We start from the raw sequence: 27,305 nt of genomic DNA on the forward strand, positions 1-27,305 counted from the left end.
TCATCCAGCAAGTCCCGCTGGTGCGCAGTGGCGCAGGCCGCGGCCAGGCAGCCTCCCAGAACCCAGGGGCTTGTTGAGTGACAGGAGAGAACACATCGCAAAGCACCCGCAAGCGTTCGGGGCACAGGCAGGGCCACTGGACGCTGAGCCCCGCCACTCTGTGGTAAGGGCCCTGGGCAAAATTTCTTCCTGGGCCCCCCTACTCCTGGGGACGGGGGTCAGGCTGCTCCCCTTAACTTTCTGTTGGCACAAAACCGAACCCTCGAGCCTCGCCACTTCCTCGAGGCCTGGTTTTGTTTGGGTTTTGTTGAAAAAAAGAAAGCCCTGAAAACTAGGCAGTTTATGTTTTGGGGGCTTCCAGTTTTGCCCTGAAAAATGTAGAGAAAAGTTTTTTTTTTAAAAAAAGAAAGGTTTCAGCTATTTCTGGATAATGGGTTTCAGAGTAGCAGCCCTGTTAGTCTGTATCCGCAAAAAGAAAAGGAATACTTGTGGCACCTTAGAGACTAACCAATTTATTCGAGCATAAGCTTTCGTGAGCTATGCATCTGATGAAGTGAGCTGTAGCTCATGAAAGCTTATGCTCAAATAAATTGGTTAGTCTCTAGGGTGCCACAAGTACTCCTGTTCTTTTTTCTCTGGATAATGGTGACCGCATCAGATGACAGGCTCAGTACTCAATGAGTCCACTTGCTACTCTTGTCAGGAATCACAGTCTGCAGCAGAGCTAGTCTCCAAGCTACCTCATCAGTACAACTAAAGCAGATTGACTGATTGGCCATGCCATCCGATTGGCTGCAGGGGCCAACAGGCCAAGTCTTAAACCCTCAGCAGCTTACTGGAGGGATAAATGCTTACATCCACCACTGTGATTGCTCCTGTGTTACCTTGTTCATACTGCTCCTGCCTTGGACCTTCCCCTGTCATGAACCACTCCTGGCTCTCTCCCCTGCTCATTCCAGTTCCTGACACCTGGCTTGACCTGTGGCTCTGGCTTCTCATTCTGAGGCTTGGTTCCAGACGCCTGCTCTGAACCCTAGGCATGACACCTGCTCTGACCATTAGGCTAGGCTACTTTCATCCTGGTCACCTGACAGAAAATTAATGCAAATAAAACATAACTAAAAGCAACAACCACAAAATAATATAGCCAGTTAATAAGATACATAAATGGAGATGCCTAGGCTGGAGGGCAGAGGAGACAACCTGAATCCCCGAACAGAGGAGAGGATTATTGTGCCTCTTAGACTCCCAACTGTGAGGAAGGTTGGTCCAATGATTAGAGTGATAGCCTGGGATGGGCCCACTGTAGCCGGAGGCAAACTAAGCAGCTGCCTAGGGCAGCAGATTTCTGGGAGAAGCTCTTTGTCATCGTGGAACCACAGACCTATTTATGGGGATGTGAATTGCAGAGTGCTCTAATGTGTAGTGCTCTAACTGCCCATGTAGACCCTGCTGGTGCAAACTAAGAGTTTGGGTTGGTGTAATCTGGACTGCATTAACACACACTAGGCACCTTTTAGTTCACATCAGCAGGGTTTACACGGGGCAATGAGAACACTACACATTAGAATGCTCTGCAGTTCTTACCCCTCTAGGCTAGTCTGTAGTGCCATGTGAACAAGCCTTATGTCTGATAACACAGAGGTTCCCAGCTGTGGCGAGGGAGAGAGGCTTCTGATTGTTATGGAATAACTGAGGAGACAAAGCACCAGCTTACAGATTTGATCTGGATGCCCCTCCATCATGACGGGGACAGCAGGGCCAAATTTGAGTGGGTGGCATTGTGACCTGGAATGCTCAAGAGTGGGGTGTGTCTTTGTAGTGGAGGCTCCCAGTGCAAAAGGGGTGTATGACATTTCCTGGGGGTACCCAGCATTGTGAAGCACCTCACTACCACCTGTCCTTAGCATGAGGAAGCTTTAGGTCATCTCCCTGACTCCACCAGCCCTGGGCAACACAAGCAATCCTCACTCAGCATATACAATCTCCACTGTCCCTCTGCAGGTTAGCAATAGGAATGCTCCAACCCCCAAGTCCTCCGAGCATCCCCTTGGAGCGTCCAGCCCCTGTTCCACTGGACATTCATAGAATTTCTGGAGCTGCTGTTCCCAAAGGAACAGTACCCCTTGTTTACCAGCTTCATCTCAGACCACTGTCTCTGCTTAATTCGTATGTGTTTATTTAACAAAGAATCAAGATTCAAGTAATAGGAAGTAGGTAGAAGTATTGGAAACAATTGGTCACATATAAAAGAAAACCATAGCATGCATTCTAAGTTCTAGACTTGATTAACAAGGTACTTTCCTGTCTAATAAAGTTTAGCTCACCCCCAAGTGTTTGTCACAGTGCTTACCAGCCCTGGTTGGCTGTGATTCTCTGTTCATAAGACATGCACACTGGCAGCTTCTCCCCTAAGGGAAGGAGAGTATTCCCTGTTACACACTTAAAATCTATTGTCTTCACTGGTAAACATGATACACCTTGCTGTTTTGTTTTTTTCCCTGCAACTTTCCCTCTCTTGGGATTTTGTAAACTTGATTAGCTAGGAAGCTCAATACACAAATTGACTTACACTGGGAGACATACAATACACACAGGACCAGACAGAGATAAGCGTTCTTACCTCCTGCTTGAAAGGAACCTGTTTATCACCTTCTGGTGACCAGCCCTGACTCACAGATGTTAAGAACATAATTTTCAGGATATATACGTAACTCCTTAAAAAATATCCATCCATACATTTCATAATAAATATGATGACCAGTGAGCTATTGGCTTTTTGTGGAGACCTCACACACCACGCGTTGGTGGATTATGAGGCATGTACCTGACTCAGGCGATCCCTGTAGTGCCTATGCACCCCTTCTGTGTCTTCAGCCACTTGGTACCCAGAGGTGCCTGGTCACAGGGTGCTAAGGTGAGGCATGGTTCAAAGGGGGTTGAGAACCCCTGTGATAACAGAAAGCATTTGGGGCAGAACAGAAAAAATACAAAGTGTGTGTGTGTGTATGGGGGTCAAGGAACAGGGGAGCACAACAGATTGTCTTGAGCAGCCGCTGAGCCTGGGGCTCAGGAGACCTATATTCAAATTCCTGCTTTGCCATGGACTTCCTTTCTGACCTTTGGCAAATCACTTTACCTTAGTTCCCCATAAATAAAATTGAGATAATAGGACCTTCCTACCTCACAGGGGTGTTGTGAGGATAAATACATTAAAATATTGTAAGATGCCTGGACACTATAGCAATGGGTGCCAAATAACCATCTAAATATATACAGGTTTCAATAACTACCTTGGAACCTCAAGTGCTTTCTGATCACATGGCCACTTTTGTGCCCCTAACCGTTGCTTCTGCAAATGTGTGATCATCTGCTGAGGTAGAACCACCATCTGGTGCCTTTATTTATTGTTCTGATGGTACATCTGCACCTCAAACTGGGGGTGTAATTCCCAGCTTGAAGAGGCATACCTCACCCCCAGCTGTGCTCGAGCTAGTGCCTAAAAATAGCAGTGTGTCTGTGGTGGTATGGGTAACCACTTGGGCTAGTCACTTCAAGTGCATTCCTGCCTGATCCTCTGGGTATGTACTTGGGTTGGCTAGCCCGAGCTGCTACATTTAGGCTCTAGCTTGAGCTGAGGTAGCATGGGTACATCTATTTAAGTTATGAATCACACCTTCCAGTTCAAATGTAGATGTACTCGATGTGTTTCACATTGACAGTGGCTAGATGTGTTACTTCTGTCAGCAGAGGAGCATTGTCAGTAGCACTTGGATGTTCTCAAGAAGCAGGAAGCCAGTGTCTTCTTGGGTTTTGTTTAGTAGTCTGCTATTCCTTCTGTAAGACTGTCTCCCGGGGGATCAGGTGAGGTTATTACCTTGTTACCTTGCCACTTTCTATATGGAATTATGGTCCACCCTTTCTCTTAATATAAGTACAAGGGGATGGATGGTCAATAAAACTGAAAGGTGGCAAATTGAAAACCAGTAAAAGGAAATACATTTTCTACTCAGTGAGTATTTAGACTATGGAATGTATTGCCATAGTATGACATTGAGGCCTAGAACTTAGCAGGATTCAAAGAGGGATTGAACATTATGTAGATTATGTGGCCATCCAGTTATAATTGTAAACACACACACAGAAAAACGTTTGGAAGGAATATAAAGCCTGATGCTTCAGGGCAGAGGTTAACTCGGTTTATTTTTAAACACCTTGTTGGCCATAAGCACCTACTTGGCATCAGGTTAAAGAATTTATGTTTGTTTTGTGGGCAGTGTTAGCTTTATGATTTCTTTGCCTAGTAATTCCATATTTTAAGTGCTTAAGTTTTATAAATTAAGGCTTGTCTACAGGACAATTTACTTAACAGAAAGCTGGGGTGTGAATCTACCCAACACTAGCCTGCAGCACATTTACTGCTTGTGCAGACCCTGCTGATGTGCATTAACGGTAAGTGCGCTTTGATCTAGTTCAGTTTCAATACGGACTAGACCAAAGTGCATTAATGATATTACCACCCTGACTTCTATGCTACTGCTGGCAGTGGCACTGCCTTCGGAGCTGGGCGCCCAGCCAGTAGCCACTGCTCTCCACTCTGCCTTCAGAGCTGGGTAGTCAGAGACCAGATCTCATGGAAGAGACCAGATTTCACGGTCCATGATGTGATTTTCACAGCCACTAATTTGGTAGACCCCTAGTAATACCCAATATGGATTTGTCAAGAACAAATCATGACAAACCAACCTAATTTAATTCTTTGACAAGTTGACTGGCCTAATCAGTGTGTGGGGGGGAGGAAGTAGTTGTGAAATATTTTGATTTTAGTAAGGCTTTTGATACAATCTCACATGACATTCTCATAAGCAAACTAGGGAAGTGTGGTCTAGATTAAATTACTTATAAGGTGGCTGCATAACCGGTTGAAAGACTATACTTAAAAAGTAGTTCTATTAGTGGTTCACTGTCAAATGAGGAGGATATATCTAGTGGAGTCCCACAGGGATCTGTCCTGTCCTGGTACTATTTATCATTTTCGTTAATGACATGGATAATAGAGTGGATGGTATGCTTATAAAATTTGTGGCTGACATCTAGCTGGGAGAGATTGCAGGCACTTTGGAAGAGAGGAATAGAATTCCAAATGGCCTTGAGAAATTGGAGAATTGGTCAGGAATCAACAAGATCAAATTCAGTTATGACAAGTGTAATCTTTCTGCCAGGTAGAACCAGCAGAAACAAGGGCCGGGTTCAGTATCTAGGGGTTTCTTTTCAACAATACAACCAAAACTGGCTCGAGCCCCTAACCAGTGACCTGGGACAATTACACACAACCCCCTGAGTGCCTCTAAGAGGCAATACTTCCCCTCTCGTAAGCACTGAGTCTGAGTGTAGCAAAGACTTTTAATAAAAAGAGGGAGTCAACTCAGCATTAATTTGGGAAAACACCACAACTAGGGTTCATAAACACAAACCAAGAGCAAAAGATCCACCCCCAAGTAAGTTGGGCAATGTCCTTTTCCCCTCAGGGTCTTAAGTCCAGCAACACAAAAGTCCCTTTAACATGCCCGTCCCTTCTCTGTACCCCACTCACAGTGCACTCCTTGGCCAGTGCAACCTCAGAGTTCAGAGGTTCATCTGCAGAGTTCACCTTCCACCCTGTGTGGAAGGCACGGGGGGTAAGGAGGCACCTTACATGCTGCACTGCTCGGGCACTCACTCATCACTCCAACGGCTGATTGCCACACTTTTGCATGCCTCTGCTCTGGCCATTTGCTGCGCCTCTCTACCACCCTCCCTGCTGGCCGTGTGTGACTCCGCCAGCTGCACCTCTCTGCCAGCTGCCCACTCACCAAGATGTCTTCAGTCCCCCCCCCACACACACAAGCACACTTAACACAGCTCTCAGTGATTTCAGCTGTTAGTGGGGGAGCCTCACTGCTGGTGCACACTGGGTAGTCTCTTGCAATAGAGACACTGTCCCAAAGTAGGTCTAATACTTAGCCATAGGTATCAGTGATTTCAGTTCTGCAGCATGTAACAAGATTCTCAATTCAGTCTAAATTAGCTCTTTTATTATATCATGGAGAGAAGGGTCAAATAGCATCTAAGACTTTTAAACATGGCCTTCACCACCAAGTATAAGTACCTGTCCCCCACACTCTCTCAACTCATCATGCTTGAGAACCCATGTGCCCTGCCTCACAGGTGCCGTTCAGTTGAGGGTGAGTCCCTCCATGGGGGGTATGCCAGATACAGTTCTGCTGCCCTTGGTTCACACAACAAGGATAAGAACGCTTTATTACTTCTGCCCCAATAATAAGGAGACTGGGGATCCAACACCAGCCACAAGTGATCATATGGGCAAGCAATCCCATCATGCTGAGCACCTAGGCAGGGTGGGTGTGTCCATGCAAACGAGATCAGCTTCTGAAGTCTTTTTCCACAGCTCACCACAAGATGTCAGGGGAGAGCTCATTCAGACTCTGCTTACAGAAGTGCAAAGGACTCCACTACTACACTTACTAAGGACAAATCAAATGCACTAATAAAAATGGGTTTTAACTTCCTATAGAGTAGTATTGCTCAAAAGGATCTGGGGGTTATAGTGAATCACAAATTGAATATGAGCCAACAATGTGGTGCAAATGTGAAAAAGGCTAATATCATTCTGGGGTGTAAAGGGATGTTGTACGTAAGACAGGGGAGGTAATTGTCCCATTCTACTTAGCATTGGAGAGGTCTCAGCTGGAGTATTGTTTGCTGTTTTGGGTGCCACCCATTAAGGAAAATCTGGACAAATTGGAGAGAGGCCCAAGGAAAGTTACAAAAATGATAAAAGATCTGGGGAAAAGTTAAAAAAAGGGGTATGCTTATTCTCGAGAAAAGAAAACTGAGGGGTGGTCCTGATGAGTGACTTCAAATTTGTCAAGGGTTGTTCTAAAGACGACGGTGAGCAATTGTTCTCCATATATACTGAAAGTAGAACAAGAAGTAATGAGCTTATTCCACAGCAATGGAGTTATAGGTTAGATATTAGGAAAAACTTTCTAACTATATAAAGATAGCTAAGTACTGGAACAAGCTTCTAAGGGAGGTTGTGGAATCCCCATCACTGGAGGTTTTTAAGAACAATTTAGAGAAACTTCTGTCAGAGATGGTCTAGATTTACTTGATTCTGCCTTAGCATAGGGGTTTGGACTAGATGGCCTCTCAAGGTCCCTTCCAGCCTTACATTTCTGTGATTCTGTTATTTCTATAGCTTTGCTGCTGAAGATGATGCAGAAGCATGTGAAGGCTTTTGCCAAGTCTGAGTCTTGTGAGACTCTCCTGCTGCAGGTATCCTCAAGTAAGTTCATGAAGCAAGGATCAACATATTTGATTTTCAGTATGTATAGTGGGCTCAGTCTTTCAGTCCTTTCTCAGGCCATCTCTCATAGCAGCTAATGGAAATTTTCCCCTAACATTATTTCTCATACTGCAACATCCTTTGTATGCATACATATATGCATATTTTCCTGTTATGGTGGGTTAAAATAAATGCGAACAAATATTTTTATTTGTTGACAAGTGTGTGACGTTGGACTCCATAATGTTTTATGTAAATATGCTTATGAATGTGAATATAAGCTAATTGGAACATGCTTTATGCAAAAGGTCTCTTGTAAGGTATCATTACAAGGCTTATAATCTTCTGAGTGTGTTCATCCTATTTGTATGTATGTATCATTCTTGTATCTAAAACTAGAAATATGAAATATAACTCTGAGGTCCTATTGTAATTATGCAAAGTGTGGGCCATTAATGGTGGCTTAAAATCTTAATGGCTCCCATTGACTAGAACAATTGGTTGTGAATGGGGTTATTTACCTGCAAGCCTTCCTGTGTATGTGACCTGGAGAATGAAGAATGAGGTGTCACAGGACATGTGACCAGGTCACATGATACTGGAATCCATCTTAAATCTGGTACTTTTCCATTTAGAAGGAGGGGTGGGGACCCAGAGAGACAAAAGATTCCCACCTTGAGCTAAAGCTATAAGAGGGGGTGGAACAGAACGGGGCGGGGGGGGGCGCAGTCATGAGAACACCTCTGCTTTCCACCTAAGATGTCTGCTGGAACTAACAAGGATTGAACCAGGGAAAGAATTGGGCCCAGACTAGGAAGAAGTCTAGTCTGTGAAAGAAGCTTATTGAAACATTTCTGAGGGTGAGATTTACCTGTAAACAGTTTCTTAATGTATTAGGCTTAGACTTGCGTGGTTTGTTTTATTTTGCTTGGTAACTTTCTTTGTTCTGTCTGTTATTACTTGAAACCACTTAAATCCTACTTTTTATACCTAATAAAATCACTTTTGTTTATTAGTAAACCCAGAGTAAGTGATTAATACCTGGGGGAGCAAAGAGCTGTGCATATCTCTCGATCAGTGTTATAGAGGATGAACAATTTATGAGTTTGCCCTGTATAAGCTTTCATCTGGATACAGAGTAAAATGGATTTATTTGGAGTTTGGATTCCATTGGGAGCTGGGTGTCTGGGGGCTGGAGATAGGTGACCTGCTGAGCAGTTTTTGGTTAAAGTCTGGGTCTGTGTTGCAGCCGGCAGGTGTGTCTGGCTCAACAAGGCAGGGTTCTGGAGTCCCAAGCTGGCAGGGAAAAAGGGCTCAGAGGTAATTCCAGCATTCAGGTGACAGTCCCAAGGGGGTCTCTGTGACCGAACCCATCACAAAGTGAACATGTATTTTATAAAGAAAAATATTCTAATAGCTGTTAGGTGCTTCATACTCTGCTCTGACAAATGTGAGCACCACAGACTCAGATGCTGCTATGGTGCATGCCTTACTATGCACCAGCATCATTCTGTATCCATCATAATAGACCATCTCTTGAGCTTTACAGTTTTGTGTTGCTCCTAAAATGCTTGCAAGTAGTCCAATAAGATGACTTCTGCACCATGAGAACTACAATAAATTCCTCTTTGTACAAATGGCCAGGGGGATATCTGAAATTTTCGGCTAACTGGACGTAGGGATTAACAGAAGTGCTATGGAACTTAGTGCTAGAAGCCAGAAGCAGAAGAAGTAGGAGGAGGAGGCGTCCGGGCCAAACTGTACTTTGCCCCTGCATGCTGAAGTGATACCAGGTTCTTAAGGAGCTGCGTGACAGGGCCCACAGGGGAGCTCAGAGGAAGGTGTAGGAGAGAAAAGGGGAAGGAAAGAGGGAGGAGAGAGCAGTGTTTGAATTACAGGGGACTTGCGGGGGGTGGTAGGTCACCATACTACGTTTAGGGGCTACCTGCTCTCTTTTTCAAATGCACCGGTGGGTTCTCCCTGAAAGATTACACCATGCTGTTCTTGGCCCCCTTAGGGCTGGATTCCCCAGCACTGAATTGGCGGAGCTGGTGCCAAAGGACATGGAAAGGGTACTGTAGTTGAAAGTGAGGAGCTACCTCACTGCAGCCCTGCAGAACCCCTAGCACCAGGGCTCAGCCTCATGATTTTTAAGTCAATGTAATTATTTTTGTTGTCTTGCTCATCACTTGGGAATGGTTAGAGTTGGCAATACTGGTTTGTCTTTTTTTAAACAATCAGTTCTATTACTGATGAATTTTAACTGGAAGGCTTCATGGAAAAATTGAATTTTAAGGCAGGATTGATACAGAAGAAAGAGAAAGGACTTCAAAACACAAGGACTAGCATGAAAAAAAGACACAAAGATATGGTATAGAATCCAAGCCAAAAATCCACTTATATGATAATGGATTTGGCTTAATATTTGTTATGTAACTTTGAGGATAATGAATGGCATGCTGAACTGAAGAGAGGCTTTTAATCAAGTATTTGAATTTCACTTGTATTATTTTTTATTTGATTGCTTTACTGTTGGCTCACAAATTAATCCTAAACTATGATTTTCAAGTACTCTCCTTATTTTAAAACACAAAAAACCCTACATGTACTGACCACAACCAAAACTATTTCGGAGTAGCAGCTGTGTTAGTCTGTATCCGCAAAAAGAAAAGGAGGACTTGTGGCACCTTAGAGACTAACAAATTTATTAGACCATAAGCTTTCGTGAGCTACAGCTCACTTCATCGGATGCATCAAATAAATTTGTTAGTCTCTAAGGTGCCACAAAACCAAAACTATGACCTTGATTATGCTTCTCACACTTTGATCCTGCTGAATGTGTTTCCCTGTTATTGTGACTTGCTGCAGCCCTATGACTCAGGGACTCTGATCTCATTAAAATCCTGAAACCACAGTGCCAGGTGTTCAGTTCATGCCAAGATGAAATGTTCGCTGTAGCTGAACTGAAAAAGGAGATAAAGGACTATAGCAATATTAGAAGATACGACTCACAGCAAAATGCTATCTGACAAAGAAACAAATGCACATCAAAGCAGCCAGATGGAGTTAATGGGTTTACAAACAGAGGAAATTGTTAAGAAAAAAACACTTCTGAAATATAAGATACTCTGTGGTGTAAGTAGTGACTGTTCTGTTTCTTTCAGACTTTCAGAATTCTGAATGTTGTTCTTATTGATTATAAACTTGATATTTGTTAGAGAGACATTTCACCGTGTTTAATTTAACTATATAAACTTGTCCAGTCTATACTTAAGGGGATTGGAATTCTACAGGACGGATGCATGAACTTCTCTGGCAGGACTCTATGAATTTTATAGTATTGGTCAGGCAGCCTCAACAATATCAGAGCTATTTTGTTATCAGTATAAATCTGTACTGCATGCTTTACTGAAATACACGAACAGTTCTTTTTATGTATGGCAAAAACAAAACCTTCAGGCTTCAATGAACTGCAACACAGAACAAATAAGCTTGTGCATTCACCACCTCACTTTTATTGTAACATTATTATGTTTGTTGTATTATCCTAAGAGCCTAAAATGTATTTAGCGCTTTATATGTTACGTATTTGTTTAAAATGAGAAACGTTAACTTCTTGCGTTAGTGGCTAACGGAGCTGTGGTTTTTATTTTAGTTTATTTTTGGTCTCTGTGTATTCAGATATTTCATTAGCAAATCAGAAAACACAGTCAAATAACTGGTGAATAATGCCCTTGTACCAAGATACAGGAAAAAGTACAAAGAATAGAGATGCAGATAATATCGTCATGCCCAAATATTAAGGTATTAGGGGGTCAATTCCCCCTTCTCCCTAATGAGATTGGCTTGTAAATATAAATTTGGGGCTCTTATTTGTTTTCTCCTTTTTTTTGAGCCTTGTGGTATGCTCAGTGCACTTTTTCAAGCTTTTCTCTGTAACCAAAAAAGTCAAAATAACAAGGAGGCCTTGTGCATAAGAATGAAGTGGGTTCTAACCCACGAAAGCTTATGCCCAAATACATTTGTTAGTCTCTAAAGGGCCACAAGAACTCCTCGTTATTTTTGCTGATACAGACTAACACGGCTACCACAAAAAAGTCAAGAAACTCACTTCTAAAAGCAGGCTGGAAGGAATCTATAACACTGGAAACTTCAGTAATAGAACATAGCCATGCAGAAAAGTCTGAATGCTGCCTTGTTACCGGGTAGTCGCCACCTATTAGGAATGTATCTAAAAATAAAGTTTAAGGAGTAGAGCTGTAATTTAGCATCCAATATCAGATTGGCCCTTTGACCCACTTCATACCAGATATTCTTGATACAAGGGTACTCCCACACATATGAACTCATGTAGTACCAAGGAGCTACATTTCCAACAACGGTCAGCATTTATGAGGCCCATTACCATTAGTCTATGGGGGGATCAGCATATTCGAAAAAAGTGTCTTTTTGTGAATAAGCCATAGTCTCAGGGCCAGGGCCGGCCCACAACATTTTGGCACCTGAGGCGGGGAGCTCAAATGACGCCCCCATGCCCTCTCACTTGGGCCAAAACTTTGAAAGGTCTCAATTCTGCCTTCTTCCTATTCTACTCCTCTCATGGTACAGCTCTGCTACTTACCCCAATAAAGGAGAACTAACAACTTAAAATGCCTTGTTCAAAAATTTTAAGTAACATTTAACTTTCAAATGCCTGAACAGCAAATGTAACTTTTCTTGTCTGCATAGTAAACACTGGCATTTTTATCTGTATGAATAATCAATGTGGTGCTTTCCGTGCCTTCTTGGCTGCAAAGATTTGAACTGCTTCCTGTAAGGTCCACAGTCTGGGCCAGCTCATGCTCTATTGAGATGGTTGCAAGGCCGACCCACCTCTCCTGTGTCATTGTGGAGAATAGATGTGTTTTTATTAACTTCAGCTTGGAGCAGCTGTGTTCTCCACTGGCAACTGTTACAGGAAGTGTTCGAAGTATGCGCAGAGCAACAAAAGCATTTAGAAAGATGGTGGTGAACTTATTTGTGCACATATGTTCCAGAACAGCCTTTGGAGTTGATCCTTCTGAAATGTATCCTGAAAGGGCTTTCAGTTCATCACCTAAATCACTCGCATGAATATCGCACATGTCATCATGTGCCAACACTGTCTCTAGTGCCCTACATTGCTGGTGTAGGTCTTCTTCAGGTAGAGTGAGGTATTTTGGAATATCATACAACATCCCAAATATACTGCTGTGTTCCTTGAGCTGCATGAAACGTTCTTCAACTGACTGTATTGCACAATCTAGCAGCTGGTTAAAGAATTCAGCTTTGAATTGTTGTTTGGGGTCTCTTATGGGATTATCCCGTGCCTCGTAATCAAAATGTCTTCTTCTTCAGTGACTCTTGTATTCTTGAATGGGTGGGAAAATAGCTTTCAGTGAAATTCCTCTATATCTTCTGTGCACGCTTCAGAACGTTTTGAAATCCCTCATCTGACTGGTAAAACTGTAGGTATGATTTTGCTTTGTCCAGTTGTTCCATTGCTGCAGATATATCAACGTGAACACCTTGGAGTCTCTTGCTCACAACATTTATTTCAAACAGTATGTCATGCTACAACACAGTGAAGTTATGTATGTTTCTGGTGATTCCATTTCGCTCTGCCACTCTTCTCTCACGAACAGTTCCTGACATAGCATTATCCTCCATAATGGCAACTGTGTCATCATCTATCTTCCCAATTTGGTGTTTGTTAGGCTTTATCACCTCCACTTGACTTTCCCATTGTGTGGCACTCAGTGGTTTCAGTGTCAGAGAGGATGTTCCCAGATGTTGCTTCAAAATTTGCCATCAATGAGTTGATTCAGAGAAAAATACATAGATGCTTTGAATTACATTAAAAAAATTCAGCAGCTTCACTAGAAGCTGATGCTGCATCACTGACCATCAAGTTCAATGAATGAGAATTGCATGGGACAAAAAAACCTCGAGGGTTTAACTCTCGGATCCATGTCTGCACTCCTCTGTTTTTTCCTCTTATGTTGGCACCATTATCGTAGCCTTGACCTCTCATGTCAGCTATCGCAATTCCCATATCTTCCAGCTTTTTAAGAAGCACATTTGTCAGACCAGCTCCTGTAGTATCATCGATGTCAATAAATTCTAGAAAATGCTCTCTGACAGTCACCGTTGCAGGGACATTTTCACTAGGTTCTGTTGTTGTTACAAAACGCACCATTAAAGTTATTTGTTCCGTATGGCTGATGTCAGGTGTGCAGTCCAGAATAACAGAGTAATATCTTGCTGACTTTAGATCTGCCACAATCTTCTGTTTGACTTCTGTTGCCAGTAACTGTATGATCTCATTTTGAATTGTTTTTCCAAGGTAGTGGTGTGTGTACATTTCTTGGGTGGTGACTCTTCTTAGATTCTCCTGGAGTACAGCCTCAAACTCAGCCATCAGCTCCACAGTTTTAAGGAAGTTTCCATTGTTTGGCACATACAGCTGATCTGAAGTGCCACGCAGTGCTAAGTTTTGGGTAGCAAGCATTCTCACAATGGCAATGAGCCTTTTCAGAACATTTTGCCAGTAAAGAGACTCTGATGCAATCTTCTTTTGATGCTGATCATCTATGGTGGCCTTTAACCTTAGTCTCATCTCAAGCTCTTTCCACCTATGGAATGCTCTCTGGTGATTTGCTGCCTTCTGATGGCATACCAGATTTCTAGCCAGATTTTTCCAGTCCTTTGTTCCTGTAGAACCCAATGTGGCTGGAACATTAGACTGGAAGAGTTTGCAACAAAAACAGTATCCAGCATTCTGGGTTTTTGAGTACATAAGCCATGGCTTCTCCACTTTGTCACTATTGGGGATTTCATGCCAGTAATTTGTTGGATGGAAGCTTCTATTTTCATTGTCTTTGGGGAACATGAAGTTTTTCACTTGCTGTGGCCCATGCAGCACAAGGAAGTCCCTCAGGCTACTGCTCAAGTGGGTCCACAGTCCTGGATCATCTGGACTTAAGGAACAAAACTCAGCAGCTGCTGTTTCTTGCGCCTCCACCACACTCTTCTCTGATCTACATTTTTCTTCAGGAATGTGCATGGTTACATCCATTTGAGATGGAGATATGGATGCTGCAGGTCAGCTGCCAGGTCACCTGCATTCTGACTAACTGGAAGATCAGGCATCTTCTCACCACTCACATCCTCACTGGGGCCGGAAGTCTCACCGTGAACATTTGTGTCTATGTATCTCAGGAGAACTCCTTCCTGCTTAGATGGAAAAGCTTCCTTTGCTTTCTTTTTTTTCTGAATGCTGCCCCAGAGGGGCGTTTTCTTCTTTCATTCATGACTGCTGTTCTGTGCCAGCTATAGTGGCTCTCAACACTCAATTGAAGGGGACAAATAAGCAGGCTGGTAGCAGGGCCTGAGTGAGGGAAGATATCAGCTCCTCTCACCTTTTCTCCTGCCTGCCTGTTATGTCTCTTGTGCCCTCCTTCCTCTAGCACAGCACTCCACTATCTCTGTGCATCTAGGGCATAGAGAATACATATGCACTAGCAGCAGGCACAATTTTCTACACTCTGGTTCCTAGTGGTGGCTCTCCCGCACACAGTCTGGCACCTGAGGTGGCCACCTCAGTTCGCCTCATGGTAAGGCCAGCCCTGCTCAGGGCTATAGTTGCTTTCTAACATTAGGAATAATTGTATTTCACTAGGTTAGAGGTAGTTGTGTATTCAAATCTCTATTCCAAGCAACTCTCAAGTTATCAATCTTTGGCAGAGGTTTTGGGGCCAGAAAATCATCAAAGTATCCCACTGGCCAAGTGACTCCAGGAAGTTTCCTCCAAAATAATAAAAGTTCTGGAGGATATGGAGCTCCCAATGCATCCAATTCAAGTACATTTGTGAGTAAATGCTTTAACTGGAGTATTTCCATGCTCCAGAGCAGGGCATGCCAAATTGTTGCTGAAGATCTATGGTTTAATTTATCATTGTCAATTAGCTGTGATAATCATTATTTCTCTGTCCATCCAATCCCTCCACATGAAGGTTTTGCCTTACAGCTATTATTGTGGGAGCTCTGGAGCCATCAAATCTGTAATAATTTAACCCTACCATGCCTAAAAGGGAGAGAAGATATACCAGTTCTCATTCAATCTGAACCCAAAGTGGGTCTGTGTGGTCATATTTAATAGCCACAAAGATGACTGGCTCAATATAGAGGAGATAAGATAATTTTCCAAGTTGGGAAGACAAAATCCTCACAGAGAAAGGGGAAGCTGTAATTTGTTCAGAGCCAGTCTAGGTTTCTTACCTGTGCCCCAAAGGAACATTCTGAAAATATTGTTGAATTTCTTAAAGTAAGTTTGAGGAATAGAAATAGGGAGACCTGTCAGGACATACAAAATTCTAGGAAGAACATTCATCTTCAGTATATTAATTTTACCCCACAAACTGAGGGTTAATGAACTCCATCTCCCCAAATTGTTAGCCACTTGTGCAATAATTGGTTCTATATTTATGTTAGGGATGTCTTGAATATTACTGGGAATCAGTATTCCTAAATATTTCATATAAGAGGACTGCTATTGGAAATCCCAATTCGAGAAAAGGCCTTTATGGGCATATTTGTTAATGACTAAGATTTCTGATTTACCTCAAGAAATTTTCTATCCTGAGAGGAGTCCAAACATATTAATAGTGGTTCAAAGGTTAGGAACGGTAACCTTGGGCTTAGATACATCTACAAGAGCATCATCTGCATCTGTTTGACCACCTAGATGCCATGATTTGCTTGGGTGGCAATGTCTATGGGTTCTAAAGCGAAAACATTTACCTCTCTGTCATGGAAATGGGGTAGAAATAATACTATTGGCAACTACCCTGAAAGCTGTGATAGAGCATAAAAGCTGAATCCAAGCTATAAATTGTTTACCAAAACCAAATTTTGCTAACACATGAAAAAGTTAGTTCCAGCCTATGTGGTCAAAGGCCTTTTTGGCAGCTAAGGAAATGACAGCTAAGGGTTCTTTGGAATCTCTCAGAGCACTGATAATGTCAATCAGTTGATGCAAATTATCTAAGCTATGTCTATCACGAAGGAAGCCTGCCTGATTTATCTGTATGATGTGTTAGAGGACTTTGTCCAGCTGCATATCAAGAGTTTTAATGAGAATCTTAGTGCCACAATTGATTAAAGAAATTGGCCTGTAATTACTGCTTAGTCCAAGGTCTTTCCCAGGTTCAGGAATAACTGAAATTACAGCTTCTCTTAGAGTAGGTGGGAGAGTTTGCTCATTCTTGGCCTCATTGGACATATTCAATAATCTAGGTATTAAAGTTTCACAGAACTTTTTGTAAAATTCAGTTGGGAACCCGTCAGGAGTCTTTACGACCTTTGTTTCTTTTATAGCCTATCAGTTTCATGATTTCTAGAGGGGCATCTAAAAGTTTCTTCTGAGAGTCAGAGATCATTGACATTTTGTTTATTAATATCTAACTGTGTTGTAGATAATTTATTGCTGCTATTCATGATAGTAGCAATCTTATTTCTGTTAGCCTTTTGCTTAAGTCTGTATGCAAACAGCTTGCCCGCTCTCTTGCCAGATTTCCAGTAGTTTTGCTTCAAACAGAATAAAGGAAATTCAACCTTTTGGGACAGTTTGTTGCTTAGATTGATGAGGGTTCTGAGCTTCTCTGGGGAGGGGGCAGAAGCATAAGCTACATCCAAGGTCTTAATTTTCTTCAAATGGGTATCAATTCTATGTTCTCTCCATTTCTTTTTAAAGATGGAAGCTTTTGATTCTCGTGTCCTTGTCAAAAACTAGATAATTTTTCAGAACTGTGCACAAGTGATGGTCCTATCCATTGCTGCAGCGAGGTCCTCCTTCATATAGGTCTCCCCAAAGAGTCAGCAAACGAGCAGGTGCTCCATGGTCTGCACCTCACCGCACTGGCATATATTCGTGTCATTAGAGTCTCCTCATTTGATCATATTAGTTTTTGATCTACCAGTTTGCTTGCATGGGTGGTTCAGGCATCACCACATTGACCAGCCTGTGTCGGCCCTTCTGGGAAGGTCCTCCTGGGGTTCCAGATCTATTTCAGTGCATCTGACTGCACCCAGTCTTTCATTCCATAACCTTAGTCGTGCCTTGCTAGCTGTTGTATCCATAGGCACAACTCTTTCGCAATTTAAGGCGTTTGATTACTCCTGTGTGGCATAAGAGATGACACTGCCTCTGATGAAGGCTTTAAATTCCCCTTTGGGAAATTATTTTCCATGCACTTCTCTCTTTCCACCCTTCTTTCTTCAGTCGCTCCTTTGGGCATTTTTCCTCTGGGGCACTAGAGAAGCATCTACTTCCCTTAACCCAGCAGTGGTCCCCAGCATCTTGAAACAAGGAAAGGGATAGAAAGAAGAACTGCTACCATTAGCTTGCAGCTTGTGAGCTTGCAAAGGCAGGAGCACAGAGCTGGAGAGTAGGAGAGACACAGCAGCTACCCCTCTGAACCTGATTACATGGAGCTTGGCAGCAGTTGAGGCTGGAAAGGAGCCTCTGAGATGAACCCTGTTGTGGGGTGTTAGGGCAGATGCAGGTGGGGAAAGGGCCACAGCTGGGAGGGGGAGGAACAGAAGCCAGAGAGGGCTCATTTGTTTGTGTCATATCAGATATGAGCATCCTCCTTAGTTTCTTCTTCTGGCTCCTAGTTTCTATGGCCATTCTCAGCTAAGTTGCTGCAGTCTATTACTGAGGGAAGGGTGTAAAGTGAGATGCTCCAACTGCTATTTCCTATTGAGTCTCCTTGTTACCTTGAGAGATGAAGCTTCCAGCTCAGGAGCCTGGGAAGGGGACCTGAAATAGTCTCATGGAGAAAATGGGAGACTTAACAGGTCTGCATTGTGTCTCTACTTCGGGTAGGTAAGGAGACTGTGTGTCCTGATTGCAGATTAGGCTGAGGGAAAGGAACTGTAGCTTCTCACTTGTGGCTGTCAACCAGCATGTATCTTTAGCTGCACCGAGTCTTCTCTTTTTGCCTACCAAACACCCACAAGCCTCTCTAGCTTTCTCCCTAACCCCTAAATCACATGCTGATGTGGTTGCAGAGCAGACCTCACCAGGGTTATCCCTGTGAATGGATTACCACAATATGCTCTGTGTCGGGCTACACTAGGAAATTGCTTCTGGCAGAGAAAGTAGTTGCCTGTTTATTAATTGAGATTTCCCATGTGAGGCATGTAAAGAACATCTGTATTTCATTATAAGTACTCGTTATCAAATATTTGTCAGTTGAAACGTACATGTTTGTACAGCGCTTAGCACAATGGGGTCTTGGTTTCTGACTGGGGCTCTTAGGCACAATGATAATACAAATAATAATAATTAATAATCATCTAGAAATCTTTAAGAGGTTTTGTGCCTACTCCTGTCTACTTTTCAGACTGCATCTTAATTTTTTTTTCTATAGTTGCAATTAATTTGAGCCATTAGTCCTCTTGGTTATATTAGGGGATTGATGGCAGGGCATTCTAAGTGAGGTCTCCCAGACTCTGGAATTTATTTTCATCCTTCGTTCCCCTGAGCCTTGTGTTGATGACCCACTGGGAAAGCTCTCAGATGTATCTTCCCCCGCCCCAGCTATTTCAAGGAAGGGAGGGGGGAACTTGGGTTCTAGAGATTATGGCTGAGAGAATAGAATTTTGGTATTGAGGAAAATAGTGATTTTTTTTTATTTGATCATGGTTTAAAATCTTTTACCTATGCTAAGAGACGTGATTAAAATACAACTTTTTCAAATTATGCAAGGTGAACTGCATGCTACATTATCAATATATGCTGTACTTCTTAAGATCAAAGTGTAATCACTTCAAGGAAAATGTGCTTAACATAAGTATTTTATCAAGTGCTGCCTCCCTCCTTGGTTATGAGGAAGCTTTTTTTTAAGTGGAAAGCAAATTAATAGATTCACTGGTCCCTCCCCCCTCTGCAAGCAAATACATCCCTGCTTACCACATGGGATTACTCACAGATTAAAGGGGACAAAATTTTGTGGTAGCTTCTTGCTAAAATATAAGCAGCACATCACAAATTTTACTTTTACGCTTATAACTACAGACACTCTCACACCTCTCAACTCAGGATCTCCCCAATTTTTTCATTTGTTAGCATTCATAGATACTACTGATGTACAGCATATGTGATAAAGTTCAAAGATTCCAAGGCCAGAAGGGACCATTGTGATCATCCAGTCTGTATAACCCAGGCCATAGAACTTTCCCAAAATAATTCCTAGAGCATATCTTTGAGAACATCGAGTCTTGTTTTAAAAAGTGTCAGTGATGGAGAATCCACCATCACCCTTGATTATTTGTTTCAATGGTTAATTGCTGTCACTGTTAAAAACGTACTCTTAATTTCCTGTATGAATTTCTCTAGTTTTAACTTCCAGCCACTGGATCCTGTTATACCTCTCTCTACTAGATTGAAGCCCATTATTAAATATTTGTTTCCCATGTAGGTATTTATAGACTGTAATCAAATCACCCTTTAACCTTCTCTTTGTTAAGCTGAATCATAGGACTTGAAGGGACCTCGAGAGGTCATCTAGTATGGTCCCTTGCATTCATGGCAGGACCAAATATTATCTAGACCATTCCTGACAGATGTTTGTCTAACCTGCTCTTAAAAATCTCGAATTATGGAGATTCCACAACTTCCTTAGGCAATTTATTACAGTGCTTAACCATCCTGACAGTTAGGAAGTTTTTCCTAATATCCAACATAAACCTCCTTTGCTTCAATTTAAGCCCATTGCTTCTTGTCCTATCCTCAGAGGCTAAGAAGAACAATTCTTCTAATCTTTTACATACTTGAAAACTGTTATCATGTCCCCTCTCAGTCTCTCTCTTCCAGATTAAACAAACCCAATTTTTTCAATCTTCCCTTTTAGGACATGTTTTCTAGACCTTTAATCATTTTTGTTGCTCTTCTCTGGACTTTCTCCAGTTTGTCCACATCTTTCCTGAAACGTGGCACCCAGAACTGGACACAATACTCCAGTTGAGGCTATCAGTGTGGAATAGAGCAAAAGAATTACTTCTCGTGTCTTGCTTACAACAACTCCTGCTAATACATCGCAGAATGATGTTCGCTTTTTTTGCAACAGTGTTACACTGTTGACTCATATTTAGCTTGTGGTCCACTATGCCCCCCAGATCCCTTTCCACGGTACTCCTTCCTAGGCAGTCATTTCCCATTTAGTATGTGTGCAACTGAGTGTTCCTTCCTAAGTGGAGTACTTTGCATTTGTCCTTATTGAATTTCATCTATTTATTTCAGATCATTTCTCCAGTTTGTCCAGATCATTTTGAATTTTAATCCTATCCTCCAAAGCACTTGCAACCCCCTCCCAGTTTGGTATCATCTGCAAACTTTATCAGGGTTCTCTGTATGCCATTATTTAAATCATTGATGAAAATATTGAACAGAACCGGACCCAGAACTGATTCCTGCAGGACCCCACTCATTATGTCCTACCAGCATGACTGTGAACCACTGATAACTACTCTCTGGGAATGGTTTTCCAACCAGTTTTGTATCCATTTTATAGTAGCTCCATCTAGGTTGCATTTCCCTAGTTTGTTTATTGGAGGTCATGCAAGACAATTTCAAAAGCTTTACTAAAGTTAGGCTATACCATGTCTACTGCTTCCCCCCATCTACAAGTCTTATTACCCTGTCAAAGAAAGCTATCAGGTTGGTTTGGCATGATTTGTTCTTGAGAAATCCATGCTGACTGTTACTTATTACATTATTATCTTCTAAATCTTTGCAAATTGATTGCTTAATTTGGTCCATTATCTTTCCAGGTACAGACATTAAGCTGCCTGGTCTGTAATTCCCCGGATTGTCCTTATTTCCCTTTTTATAGATGGGCAAATATAGTGTCATTTTCCAGTCTTCTGGAATCTCTCCCATCTTCCATGACTTTTCAAATAGATTGAGCTCTTTGAGTCTATCACTGTAAGGCATGTTTTCTAATCCTTTAATCATTCATGTGGCTCTTCTCTGAACCCTCTCCAGTTTATCAACATTGTGTAAGTACCAAGGCATGGGCAGTTATGCCTAATGGTTAGAGTTGGACGCCAGAAACCAGTGCTAGGGGCAGAGCTGGATACAGAGTCATGTGCCAAGACAAAGGTCAGAGCTGGAGTCTGAGTCGGGGTAGTGTGTAGGAGCACGGTCCTGGAGTGAGATGGGAAAGCAGGAACTGAGAGCAGACAGGGATCTGAGAAAAGGAGGTTTAGAATAGCTGGGATGCAAGAACTGGCTGGAAGGCAGGGCTCAGAAATCAGGTGAGTAGGCAGAGTCCACAATAGCAGCCAGCCAAAAATTCATATAGCTACTCAGACACCTTCCTTTTGGCTTATGTAGTGCATTTGAGCTAATCAGTGGGGCTGGACATCTTCCCCAGTCAGGAGTTTCATGAGCAAAGCTCTTGGTGAGCTAAAGCTCCACCAGTCCCTTTCTCCACAGGTTCCAGATAGCTGCCAGGTGGCAGCCATGGTTTGAGCACTGCCTGGGGAGCTGCGGGCCTGGCTCTGAGACCCCCAATCCCTCACACATCCTTCTTGAATTGTGGGCACCAGTCCTGGACACAATATTCCAATACCGGACACACAAGGCCAAATACAGAAGTATAATAACCTCTCTAATCTTACTTAAGAGTTTCCTGTTTATGGAACCCAAGATTGCATTAGCTCCTTTGGTCACAGCATTGCACTGGGCGGTCATGTTCAGCTGATTATCCACCACAACCCCCTAATCTTTTTCAGAGTCACTGCTTCCCAGCATAAAGTCCCCCATTCTGTAAGTATGGCCTACATTTTTTGTTCTACTTACTTAAGCCAATGCCTTACATAGGATACAGGACTGTAGGTTCCTTGTGTTACTGCTGAGTAAAATAAAGGGCTACGCTGGCTCTATGGGCTACAACACTTACATTTAGCTATATTAAAATGCATATTGTTTGCTTGTGCCCAGTTTACCAAGTGATCCAGATCGCTCTGAATCAGTGACCTGTCCTCTTCATTATTTACCACTCCCCCAATTTTTGTGTCACCTGCAAATGAAATACCTCACAGTATATGACTTTTTTGTGACAGGTTCTTTTAGTCTCTTTGGTGGTTATATCACTTGGACTAGGCTTGGGACTAGGACTAAAACATGAAGACCAAGTACAAGGTACGTTTACAATATTTTCAGTACAGTGTTAATTTACACTTCCATCCAGCAAAGCATTTAAACAGAGGATGACTTATAATTTCACTAAAAATAAACCGTGGGTGCTCAACACTTGTGAAAATTAGGCCCTAGGTTTCTCAGGGTGCGCAACATAAAAAGAAAGCCGCCAAAATTGGTGGACAGCTTTAAAAAATTTGGCCAGTATGTGAGTCACATTATCATGCTGCATTATGAAAGATAGTCTGGATTAAGATCTGAGGATGATGGGCCAAGTAAGTATACAGCAGTTCCCAACTGACACTTGTCTGAACTTTCCATTCCATGAGAAAATTTGCTATTTAGACTTTTCATCCTGATTCAATACAAAAACATATTGAAATGTCCGAATTTCCCATATGATGGAAATTCTGATTTTTGATCAGCTCTAATTACTAATGAGAACTAGTCTAGTTAGAATGCAGTGTAGAATGCAATGCTGTCTGGAGGACAACAATTCCATTTCATGGCATTTCTTGAGGTTTCAAAATTTGTTTTCATTCTGCACTGGAACAAAATCAAAACCTTTGGAATGCTTTTGGAAAATGGAAATACATTGAAACATCTGTTTTCAGATTGAAAGCCTGAGCTTTTCAATTCGGTCTCTCTTTTGTCAGAAGTGACCAGAGAATTCTTGATCCAAAAAAGGCCCTTTCACACAAAAACTTTGCTGAAACTGATATGCCTCCATAAAACATTTTGGCTTTGACAAAACAACTTACTTTGATGACATTTTATTTTGTCAAAAATGTCCCAACCGGCTCAGTGAAATGTCAACAATTGGATAGATTCATTTAAAACAAATTCTATCTGTGCAGCCACAGAATGATGATGAAATGTTTTTTCCTCATTCTTATGGTATCTATATTAATGTGTTAAACTTGTTTTCCTACTCTTCCCCACTCATTATTTTTCTTGCTTGTTTCCTTCTTCTGGAGTCTTGTGATATTCTTTGTAACTATGACGATGAACTGTAGTTACTCTTCAGTGACTCTTAACCAAATAGTATGATGTATTCTCAACTTGCCATGTATCATTTATGGACATGTAGAGCCTGATTCGCCATTGCTTTCCACCCTGAGGAATCAATTATGCCTGCACAAAATTAATGCAAAGTGGTGTAAAATGTTAGCAGATCAGAATACCATCTTTTATAATCACTTTGCCCTGGTGTATTTGACTGCAAGCTGCAGGGCAATTGTGAATCAAGCCCATTTACTCTTACTTCTTTCATTATGACTGGCCTAGCTTATGAAATAGTAACACAATAGCAAGCAGTTGCAGTACAAAGTCAGAGATATTAAATCTTATGAAAATGACTTTGATCCTATGGGATAAACTTAAGTATTCAGAGTAAATTTCAGGATAGCTCCCATAATAATTCTGCAATATCTCAAGTTTTTGAAAAATATAATTAGATTTCTGCACCTGAATATTCTATTGTTCCATTATATAGTCTCTAAACAAATAATAAAAAGGAATTTAATATTGTTAAGAGTATGAAAACTTGCATTTCAAATAGAAAAAAAGGATGACACTGCTCCTGATTTAGGCTATATCTACACTGCACAGTTAACCTGGTGACTGGCATTTGGGTTAGTCTAGCCTGGGTGTGAGCACTAACACAGCAAAGCCATATTTGCATTACTATGTCCTAACTGTCGCTGCACTTGTCCGTGTGTGTCTGGGGGCATATGCCATGGTTCTTTGTTGTGAGAAACTCTAGGAGTCTTTCTCAGTCTCTTGTTGGAAAGCTTGTTTGTCCTTCAGGGAGAATTGTGGGAAGGGCAGTGGAGGACTGTTAACACTCAAGTGGTTTTGCTGGCATCTCATTGCACAGTGAGCAGGTGCCAGCCCAAGTTAGAGTAGAACCCAACTTGGGCTCTAACCCACACACCTCAGCTAGGTAAACAAGCTGGGCTTAAAGCACCTCCAAACCTGGGTCAGAGATTTTTCTGTGTGGATGGTAGGGGGGTTGGGCTAAAACCAGATAAACCCAGATTAACTGTGCAGTGTAGACATACCCTGAGACTCAGCATGTTAAATGCAAAATAACTTAAATTCAGTTAGGTCCATTCCACCCTTCTTCACAATTTAGGGTGGTTGAAAGTCCCAAGAACAAGGTCAGACATTCAATGGATTATTCATGTAGGAAAACAAGGTAGGATTACCTTTTCATATTGGGTGAATGTAAATACATCCATTAAAATCAGCAGCAGCCAAACCCTCTTTTAACAGACTAGAACTCAACTAGAAAACACTTGACAAATTGTCAGTGATGGGGAATAGAGAAGTGTACATTTGCAAAATGTGCACCTGCATTTTTGCAAATGTGGTGGAACTGTAAATCTGGGTAGTTGCACGTCTACGTCATAAATTGCTGGTTCAAATATGACACTTTGAGGTACAAATGCTCTGATCTGTATCTACAATACATTTACAGGTGCATGCTTTTTATTGGCTACCTTTTTGGTTCCAGATGAAGTTGGGCTTGACTTATAAAGCCCTAAATGGCTTGGGGCTTCACAGTGTGAGAGAACTCTCTCCCTGTGTGTTATTGCCATAGCTTTGGTGACTAAAGGCACTCAAACCTCCAAACTTAATTTTAGGACTGGATAGGATCTGAGAAAGGGGAAGGGCAAACTAATTTTTAAGAAAGAGTCCCCTTTAAGAAGACCTCCAAACTGATCCTGCCCCAGTTCTGGTCTCCCATGTTTAAGAAGGATGAATTCAAACTGGAACAGGTACAGAGAAGGGCTACTAGGGTGATCCGAGGAATGGAAAACCTGTCTTATGAAAGGAAACTCAAGGAGCTTGGGTTGTTTAGCCTAACCAAAAGAAGGTTGAGGTGAGATATGATTACTCTCTATAAATATATCAGAGGGATAAATACCGGAGAGGGAGAGGAATTATTTAAGATCAGTACCAGTGTGGACACAAGAACAAATGGATATAAACTGGCCATCGGGAAGTTTAGATTTGAAATTAGATGAAGGTTTCTAACCATCAGAGGAGTGAAGTTCTGGAATAGCCTTCCAAGGGAAGCAGTGGGGGCAAAAGACCTATCTGGCTTCAAGATTAAACTCCATAAGTTTATGGAGGAGATGGTATGATGGGATAACATGATTTTGGCAATTAATTAATCTTTAACTATTCATGGTAAATAGGCCCAATGGCCTGTGATGGGATGTTAGATGGGGTGGGATCTGAGTTACTACAGAGAATTCTTTCCTGGATATCTGGCTGGTGAATTTTGCCCACATGCTCAGGGTTTCAGCTGATCGCCATATTTGGGGTCGGGAAGGAATTTTCCTCCAGGGCAGATTGGAAGAGGCCCTGGGGGGTTTTCGCCTTCCTCTGTAGCATGGGGCACGGGTCACTTGCTGGAGGATTCTCTGTACCTTGAAGTCTTTAAACCATGATTTGAGGACTTCAATAGCTCAGACATAGGTGAGAGGTTTATTGCAGGAGTGGGTGGGTGAGATTCTGTGGCCTGCATTGTGCAGGAGGTCAGACTAGATGATCATAATGGTCCCTTCTGACCTTAATATCTATGAATCCATGAGTAGAGTTCCTAATTCTCTTATTGTTCTAGGTGGCAGGCAAGCTTTTCCCCTTTCCCTTAGGCATCAAGTCAGGGGAGGAGCAGTTTAAGGAAGTTCATAAGGCCCTTGCCTCAGAGCAAACAAACTCAGAGTCAGAAAACAAAATCTCTAGAGCCCAGATCAGGCTAGCATCCTGGTGCCTGTGGGGCAGGGTGTGGGTGTGTGGGGAAAGGGAACCTGCAGTTTATAGCTGCCAACGTAGCTTCTGGTCCCTCTCATCTGAAGAACTTGCTTTTCCTGTTCATATAGTCCAGCTCCAAGAGCTGGGCAGCGTGCTCCTGGGCTCTGCCAGGGATGTCTTGCCTGTAAGTTTCAGATTGTATTTTAAAAGGGTAGTATACTTTGCCACAGGAACCCTCTCTTCCTTTGGACCAAAATGCCTGAATTTGTTGCGCTTAAGTTAAAGGCATGTTGCAAGGACTACCTGTTTACTCAGACTTTGGGAGAAATGCATAATGTTAAGCACATTCAGAGGATTGAAGCCAAAACCCTCAGGGACCTTTAGAAGGGAGGATTCAAGACAGGTGTTTTGGCACAGAGTTCTTTGTGAACATATATGACTGTATCTCTTTATATAACTTTAAAATTAATAGTTTAAAATATTTTTTTACTTTCAATTTTAAGTTTACAAGGCCTGTTTACGTGGTCTGAATTTCACATATTTTCCCCATGTCATTATTCATCATGATATTCATATTATTTTTATTTTTATAATTATCCTAATTTTACATACGCACACACAAAGTTTTGTGTGGACATCTCCCAACTTTGATGGAAATAAGCTTATATTATTAATTTTACTAAATATGTTGACAAGTGATTTGGGAAATAGTTTTTGACAATTATTCAGAACATTCTGACTCTAGGCTCCTGGCCATGTTCCATTTCATTGTTGTATGCTTAAGGATTGGAATAATTTTGGTGCTAAAACCATCTTTTTTTCCCTTTACAGTCAGCTGCAGAAACAGATGTAATGAGCCATTTAATAAAAAGGGGCAGGGCTGCCAGTGTGATGGTGGCTGTAAAGAGCTTCAAAACTGCTGCTGGGATTATGAGGGTACCTGTCTGGAACCAAGTACGTTCCCAT

The 27,305-nt window shown here is 42.1% G+C and overlaps 1 protein-coding gene across 5 annotated transcripts in view; it reads left to right on the top strand.

Moving 5' to 3' along the window:
* The first annotated feature begins 10,273 nt into the window (after nucleotides 1–10,273).
* ENPP3 (ectonucleotide pyrophosphatase/phosphodiesterase 3) overlaps nucleotides 10,274–27,305 on the top strand; it is an 86,054-nt gene continuing 69,022 nt past the window's right edge. For all 5 annotated transcript variants that reach the window (XM_073337330.1, XM_073337331.1, XM_073337332.1 and 2 more), the window contains exons 1-3: nucleotides 10,274–10,483; nucleotides 22,499–22,577; nucleotides 27,171–27,293. In XM_073337330.1, coding sequence (XP_073193431.1) covers nucleotides 10,367–10,483; nucleotides 22,499–22,577; nucleotides 27,171–27,293 — 319 coding nt within the window. In that variant the 5' untranslated portion in view covers nucleotides 10,274–10,366. The remainder of the gene's footprint in view (nucleotides 10,484–22,498; nucleotides 22,578–27,170; nucleotides 27,294–27,305) is intronic.

Source organism: Lepidochelys kempii, chromosome 3, assembly GCF_965140265.1.
Source record: "Lepidochelys kempii isolate rLepKem1 chromosome 3, rLepKem1.hap2, whole genome shotgun sequence".
In the NCBI taxonomy this organism is placed as follows: Eukaryota; Metazoa; Chordata; order Testudines; family Cheloniidae; genus Lepidochelys; species Lepidochelys kempii.